The sequence below is a fragment of the Sprattus sprattus genome, assembly GCF_963457725.1.
Source record: "Sprattus sprattus genome assembly, chromosome: 8".
NCBI classification, from domain to species: Eukaryota; Metazoa; Chordata; class Actinopteri; order Clupeiformes; family Clupeidae; genus Sprattus; species Sprattus sprattus.
Genome location: NC_137927.1, coordinates 10779818 through 10788111, shown reverse-complemented (window position 1 = coordinate 10788111; position 8294 = coordinate 10779818). Strand labels below are relative to the sequence as shown.

General features: G+C 42.6%; 2 protein-coding genes across 2 annotated transcripts; both read right to left on the bottom strand.

Moving 5' to 3' along the window:
• Positions 1-749: 749 nt before the first annotated feature.
• On the bottom strand, positions 750-3001 carry LOC308369128 (zona pellucida sperm-binding protein 3-like; the record flags this gene model as incomplete). Its single annotated transcript, XM_080843470.1, has 8 exons — positions 750-808; positions 904-992; positions 1067-1146; positions 1222-1339; positions 1576-1753; positions 1985-2088; positions 2190-2305; positions 2435-3001. The coding sequence occupies 8 exons, from the start codon at positions 2999-3001 to the stop codon at positions 750-752; spliced, it is 1311 nt and encodes a 436-aa protein (XP_080699596.1).
• A 2484-nt stretch (positions 3002-5485) lies between these two features.
• Positions 5486-7683, bottom strand: LOC308368857 (zona pellucida sperm-binding protein 3-like; the record flags this gene model as incomplete). The annotated part of the gene is made up of 8 exons (XM_080843139.1): positions 5486-5544; positions 5619-5707; positions 5782-5861; positions 5937-6054; positions 6242-6419; positions 6676-6779; positions 6890-7008; positions 7123-7683. The coding sequence occupies 8 exons, from the start codon at positions 7681-7683 to the stop codon at positions 5486-5488; spliced, it is 1308 nt and encodes a 435-aa protein (XP_080699265.1).
• Positions 7684-8294: the final 611 nt, after the last annotated feature.

Sequence of the window (8294 nt, the reverse complement as noted above, 5' to 3'; positions counted from 1 at the left end):
ATACGTCAGTTGGTTGTTCATGAACCAACACAGAAATGACAAATGCATAGCTAAGTCATATTTATGGATTAACCCTGGCAGACAATCCTACAACAGATGTGCAGGGGATACATATGTGTAGAGGTAAAATTAAAAGTTAGATTCAAGCTAAATGGTGACATTTAGTGTAGGCAGTTCAAGACATTGGAAAAGAGCGGTTGTCTAAATCTTTAATACCATGACATATCTGTATTTGTCTACCCTGTTAGAATTCTAAGGCATTCCAGGACTTTCAAATGGGAGACTTTTAATCGAATCGTCCCATCAACACCAATAACCAAGTTCAGGTTTTTTTTTTTTTTAGTTTTTTTTTGGAAGAAGGGAAATCTCAAACTTTAAAAACAAGTTAACCCTTTGTTTTAGACACCCATCCCCATGAGGCCCTAAGAACAAAATGGACAGCTAATGGAAAACCCAAAAATCTAAATTAGAACAAAAGCCATACGTGGACTTCAAGTGTTGACCGCGCCCTCTGCTGGTCATTCACACTATGTTGATGCCACATGTCAAAAAGGCTCTGAGTGCATGAGCACAGCACAAGCATTTGTTTTAAAAGTACATAAAATGCTCAAAAAAGGTCCAGGAGTACAAACCTTAGCCTTAATAGAAAGCTGGAGCCCAACAATCCCCCCCACACCCCCAAATAAAAATTAATATGGAGATTTGTGACACCATATGTGAATATATGGCATTTATTTAAAATTCAGATCTTAGTACGCATCCTTGATCAGTATGGGTCCCAAAATTGCCTCAGATTCCCACTGTTCATCTGTGGATAGAAAAGCAAAACTTTAACAAAAAAAAACTGAAATATATATATATATATATATATATTTTGAATCTCAGCTGGACAAAATTCTATACCTGCAGACACATCCCGTTTCATTCTGGTTGGTCCACAGGAAGAGTCACAGCAGCGGCACACCTCGTCATTCCCGTCAGCACTGGTCCATCTGTGAAGAGGGCTACAGTTAGCAAAGACACTCTTAGTGATGGGAAATGGAAAAAGTCTTGGCCATTTGCTTACTGGTCATCAGAGAAGGAGCAAGACTTGTGGTCAGAATCTATTGGTGCTGCAGATGCCACCAACTGGCAGGTAATGTAGATCTGGAGGGAACACAAACCGCCCAGGTTAGATCAGTGATGGATCAAGGCATGCAGTTCTCATTTCCCTTTACTTACACTGGTACCCTCTGCCTGGTCAAATCTAAAGGCCTCCAGCTCAAACCGAAGCCGGTTATCCTGAACCCTGGGCAGGAAGTGAGATCTAGAGCCGGTCAGCTTGGCATCAACTAGACACCTGCAGGCAGGAAACAATTGAATATTTGCTATGGTTAAAGCAGTTCATTGAAAACTTGAACATGCCAAGAGCCAGTACACCAATCTTGCCAACAGATACAGTTTAAGACACTAGATCCTGCTGTAAAGGCGGTTTCAAAGCACAGCATTTCAGACACCGATCACAAAACTACACTGAACCCGTCTAGGCAACTGTGCTAAAGTACAGATGGTTATAATAGGGTTCAAGAGACTCACCCATGGTTCTCAATGAATGAATATCTGGGGGATGCGTTCCAATCAGGGACTGCAGTGGCCACACAGGAGTGGGCAAACACACGCAGAGGCACATGGTTGTACTGGATCACAGAGGCTTCAATATGCAGGAGGTTTCCCAGGTAGTAAGTGTTGGAGGCACGCTCAAACTCCCAGTCATCTGAAAACAATCAATAGTACACAAGTAGAAGAGGTACAGAACAGGCTTATAAAAATAAACTTAGTTCAATAGGCCAGACACATTTTAAAAGCAGGACAGTAACACCTCTAGCAGAAGGATTGCCCAGTGTCAATCACCATCCTAACCTGCTGTACACCCCAACCAATCTGATTTACATACTTCATTGTACTTTAGCAGCAGTTTGAGTCCCTGCACTTCAGCTACACAAACCTGTCATGAGTCTCAAGGAGAAGACCAGGACCTCATCAGCAGCTTTAGTGGCAGCGAAAGGGACCCAGGTGGGCATGACGGCAGCACTGCTCACATTGTGCGCCCTAAGAGTTATATGAAGCACAAGAGTTAAATGTGGCATTTCAATGAGAGCAGGTCAAACAGGCACGCAACTACAGGCACTAGTAAGAACTGAAATTATTACCTTGGATAATGGCATTGAATGTCAACTGTAGCACTGTTTGTTCTTAAAATAGGAGATCCATTAGCTTTAGGTGCATACTTAAGGGTGAAGATATACACCAGTTCATCTTCAGTCACCTATGGAGGAAAGTTTTGCACATGGTCATTTTGTTAGGATTTGTGTAATAGTTTACGCAACACTAACCACATGATGAAGTCAAACCTTCACGGCAGTCATGTTGGCTTAGTATTTAAAGTACACAGTACCTGAAGCTTGCTGCCACATCTGTGCAGTTCAGATTCAAAGATCAGAACCTTAGCAGAGGGATCCTCCCCTGTGACAGAACAGTCACCAAGAGATATATCTGATGGATGGATCAGCTGGCCAGTGCCAAAGAAATCCTGGTTCACCTCCACCTGCACATCAGCCTCCCCACACCTCACAGCCACCGAGTTGGCTGGTACCGGCTCACTCAGCACAAATGGCCTCTCTGGATCCTTGGGTTTCTCTGGCATCTTTGGGAGCCTCCATGACGGCTGCTTCAAAGGACCTTGCAGTGTTTGCTTGGACTGAAGAGGAACAGGTTCTCGAGCAGGCTTCTTGGGCCCTTGGCGCACAGGTTCCTGAACAGTACTCTGATGCTCTGGCAGCGAAGAATCACCAACAGATTCCTCAGCATGGTCCTCCCCTAGCAGATGATATGCAGCCCATTCAGAAAGCCCTGATCGGTCTTCCTCCTCACGAGTAAACCAGGCAGGCAGTTGTTTAGCCTGAATCTGGAGGCCAATCCCAAACAGCACCAAAAAGACACTAAGCCAAGCTCTGAACCCCATTGCTAAGATCTGACAACACTCCAACAGCAACTTGCTTGGATCAACTGTCTCTCTAGACCTGCTTTTTATTTGGCTTTGAACTACATAGATCCCACCCCATTCATTACTAGTGTAATTATCATCTACACCTGTTGACATTCACATGTCACTCTTCACAAATAGGGAGTTCAGGCACGTGTGTGCCATGTGGTCACACAGGAAAGCAGCCTGTTCACCTGTAACCCATTAAGGTCCAATCAATTAGGAAGACAATTGCTGGGTTCACATCCAACTCATTTGCATATTTGAAGTGAAATTCATGAAAATGTGGCTAAACAAAATAAAAGTATGTGTGTGTTTCCATCAGCGATTAATGCAAATTAAAAATGAACACTCATCTTATTAAGAGTGGAGTTGTGAAAAGCTGTTGATTCAATACTTGAGTTTGTCAAGGCAGATTTAAAGGACAACGAATACATTCAGCCCCCTCTAGTGAATTCATTTTTTCTTTGACTTACAAGAGTTATCTGAATTTCAGGTGTTTCCACTCAGGATTTTCTATTTCAATGTTTATAAATTGCTTTAAAAACTTGGATGGAAACCCACGCAGCAAGGATATTTTCTCCAAGAAAATTTGAATTATTCCTAATCAGCAGGTTTAATCTGGTAAAATAATCAGTGTGAACATTAGATGGAACCTTTGGAGCATTTATGTATCAATTAATTAAAGACTTCTCTCTCTCTGCATTTGTGCTGATCACTTGTTGTCCACTGTTTTGTGTTGGAGTAGAGAGATGAGTTCTCTCTGTGGATTAACAGTTAGGATGTGGATTCCTGTGGGATTTAACAGTATTTATTTATTTTCTTTCAACCATTTAGTTAAATAAGTGATTAAAATGAGTGTGGGCGATAAGGGTAGAGGAGGTAGAGGAATCGTTCAACAATTGAATGGTTGATAGTTTGATTCTGACGACTCCTGACTGAAATGTACCTGAGCATGATACTGAACACCCAACAGGGGGCATGGTAGCCTCCGCCGTTGGTGTCTGAATGGGTAGATGTCTGAAGCATTAACATATGAAGCGCTTTGAGTGCTCTATGAACTATTTAAATGCATTCCATTTAACATTTATAAAGAAGCAAGATACATCAGTTGGTTGTCCATGAACCAACGTAAAACTAAAAAAAATGCATAGATAAAAGGTCATATTGTGTGCCATGGTTAATCCAAAAATGTGTGAAATGTCTAGCGATACCTGTAGGAGTATCTGGGGATCTATTTTGGAATTCAACAATTATGAACTGAATTCTAAAAACAGTTGTATAGCAGAACATGTGCGTGTCCACCCTGTTAGAATTCTGAGGCATTTCAGGACTTTTGAATGTGAGCCTTTTTAATTTAACATTTCCCACCAACACAAATCTGTTCAGTCTATGCTAAAATATCTTAATACCATTTCATCAAAATGGTGTCATTATGCAGAAGGTTGTTCAAGACATTGGACAAGAGCAGTTGTCTTAACGTTAGTCTTATCTATCTTTATGGTAACAGAACAACTTAGTGGTCTTGCTCTTGGGGCTCCTCCACAGCATGTCTGCTTTCCCTGACAAACACTGACTCTCCCAATTAGCTGAATGCACCTGCTGTAGCTGATCAAGGGCATTTTAAATACAATTATTTTGATCAGGTTTTAACTGGATTAGTAGTTTCCATCCAACTCATCTGTATATTTTAGGTATATTTATGAATATTTGAAATAAAATGCCAATCTAGGGCCCTTTCCATCCATTGTTATGTGAACTTAAAAAAATGGACACCCTCCTTAATCAAGGTGAGATGTGAAGAGCTGTGGGTTCAAAACGTAACGTTGTCTGGGCAAGTTATCAAACCAACCCTTGTCAATCAACCCTAGTCACACTATACCCTATGCAAACCTGAACGTTATCCACCTTGTCTAGCGAATACAATTCCAAAGTCCATTTACATTCTTATCTAAACACATTTAGTCTCAAGTTCCTATTTGAAATGGTCAAACTCCACATTTAAGGAAACTAGAAACCAAGCTATAGAGTTTCATTGCAGAGAAGAACAATCCCAGGCCTTGTCTGCCAAATATGCAACCAACAGTTTCTGAAAAAGGGGAGAACTTGACGTTTCAATATGATGCAGACCTCAAAAGCGTTAAAGGAGTTTACCCAGAGGACTGTCACCAGTGTTGACAGTGCCCTGTGCTGGTCATACATATGCCATGTTGATGCCACATGTGTCAACACACCCGTTATAGGGTACCAACAATGCTAATATAGTGAGCAAAACACAATTGTTCCACATCTCAAAGTAAGCCTACCAGATGGCAGTCAGGTGAGACCATTCTATGAACATGATCCCTGAAATCAGTCTGCAGATGGAAATGTTTGAATATGAGGGGGGGGAGGCAGCCCAGAAACTAGATGTCAAGACAAATTAAGGTATTTTTATTTAAAATGCAGACAAAGGCAAACATCTCAGTACGCATCCTTGATCAGCATGGGCCCCAAAACTGCCTCAGACACCCACTGTTCATCTGTGGAGAGAAGAGCAATATTAACATGCAGATTAAAAGGAGGGGGGGGGGGTTAGCTGGACGAAATTCCATACCTGCAGACACATCCCGAGTCATTCTGGTTGGTCCACAGGAAGATTCACAGCAGCGGCACACCTCGTCATTACCGTCAGCACTGATCCATCTGTGAAGAGGGCTACAGTTAGCACAGACACTCTTAGTAATGGAAAATGGAAATAGTCCTGGCAATTTGCTTACTGGTCATCAGAGAAGGAGCAAGCCTTGTGGTCAGAATCTATTGGTGCTGCAGTTGCCACCAACTGGCAGGTAATGTAGATCTGGAGGGAACACAAACCGCCCAGGTTAGATCAGTGTTGGATCAAGGCATGTAGTTCTCATTTCCCTTTACTTACACTGGTACCCTCTGCCTGGGCAAATCTAAAGGCCTCTAGCTCAAACCGAAGCCGGTCATCCTGAACCCTGGGCAGGAAATGAGATCCAGAACCAGTCAGCTTGGCATCAACTAGACACCTGCAGGGAGGAAAAACACATGATCAAACAAATCCTATGCCATGGTTAATGGATTAGTCTTGATCAAAACAATTTGACCCATGTCCTACAGTAGAAGTGGTATTAGAATTTAAGATCACATAACTAAAGCCACTCAGGCAACAGTGAATTTGTTAAGGTTATAATCAGGTTCAAGAGCCTTCCTCACCCATGGTCCTCAATGAATGAATATCTGGGGGATGCGTTCCAATCAGGGACTGCAGTGGCCACACAGGAGTGGGCAAACACACGCAGAGGCACATGGTTGTACTGGATCACAGAGGCTTCAATGTGCAGGAGGTTTCCCAGGTAGTAAGTGTTGGAGGTACGCTCAAACTCCCAGTCATCTGTAAACAATGAAGAGCCTTGAGTACATACCAGGTTTACCACAAGGACTTGCAGATTTCTAAAAATAAACCATTTTAAATAGGCCACACACACACACACACACCTCTAAAAAGCGAGTCATAAACACCTCTACGCCAGCAGAAAGATGGCACAGCGTCCATAACCCCCCATAATCTCCTGTCCCCCCCAATCTGATTTGCATAGTTCATTGTGCTTCAGCAGCAGTTTGAGTCCCTGCACTTCAGCTACACAAACCTGTCATGAGTCTCAAGGAGAAGACCAGGACCTCTTCAGCAGCTTTAGTGGCAGCGAAAGGGACCCAGGTGGGCATGACGGCAGCACTGCTCACATTGTGGTTCCTAAGAGTTATATGAAGCACAAGAGTTAAGGGTCTCCCATGTTGCCTTGCAATGAGAACAGGTCAAACAGGCACTCAACTACTGGCACTAGTAAGAACTGAAATTATTACCTTCGATAATGGCATTGAATGTCAACTGTAGCACCTTTTGTTCTCAAAATGGGAATTCCAGCAAGAACTTTTGGTGCATAAATAAGGGTGAAGCTATACACCAGTTTATCTTCAGTCACCTATGAAGGGAAATTGAGGAGTTAGTCATTTTATAGATTACGCAACACTAACCACATGGTGAAAACCCTACACGGTAGTCATGTTGGCTTAGTATTTAAAAGTAGAAACCGTACCTGAAGCTTGCTGCCACACCTGTGAAGTCCATATTCAAAGACCAGAACCTGATCAGAAGGATCCACCTCTGTGACAGCACAGTCACCAAGAGATATATCTGATGGATGGATCAGCTTGCCAGTGCCAAAGAAGTCCTGGTTCACCTCCACCTTCACAACAGCCTCCCCACACCTCACAGCCACAGAGTTGGCTGGTACTGGCTCCCTAAGCACAATTGACCCTTCAGGTTCCTTGGGTTTCTCTGGCATCTTTGGGAACCTCCAGGTTTGCTTCACAGGACCTTGCAGTGTTTGCTTGGACTGAAGGGGAACAGGTTCTTGAGCAGGCTCCTTGAGCTCTTTGCGCACAGGTTCCTGAACAGTACTCTGAGGCTCTGGCAGCGAAGAATCACCAACAGATTCCTCAGCATGGTCCTCCTGTAGCGGACTATGTGCAGACCAGTCAGAAAGACCTGATCGGTCTTGCTCCTCACGATAAAACCAAGGCAGTCTTTTAGCCTGAATCTGGAGGCCAATCCCAAAGAGCACCAAAACAACACTAAGCCAAGCTCTGAACCCCATTGCTAAGATCTGACTAGCCCTCCCCACTAAAGGCAAATTGCTCACTACAATTGTCTCTCTAGACCTGCTTTTTATTTGGCTTTAGATTACATAGATCCCACCCCATTCATTACCAGTGTAATTGTCATCTACACCTGTTGACACTCACATGTCACTCTTCACAATAATAGCGAGGTCAGGCAGGTGTGTGCCATGTGGTTACGCAGGAAAGCAGCCTGTTCACCTGAAACCCATTACGGTCCAATAATTTAGGTAGACAATTGCTGTGTTTGCGTCCAACTCATTTGCATATTTTAAGTGAAATTCAAGGCAGGAGTTGTGAAAAGCTGTGGATTCAATACTTCTGTTCTGGTTGATTTACAAGGCAGCTTTAAAAGACAACAATTGCAATTTGATGTGAATAAACCCATTTCCATTAACCTTCTTCTCATTAGGTGGTAGTTTAAGTTTAAAATATGTATTTCTGCATCTATTCATATATGTGTCTGTATCGTTTAATACATTTAACATAATCATAGATTACCAATGAGATAATACATGAGATAACTGTAGAGACATGTTTATGTAACCACAATGTTAAACACGATTTTCATCTCAAAATATCTATCTGT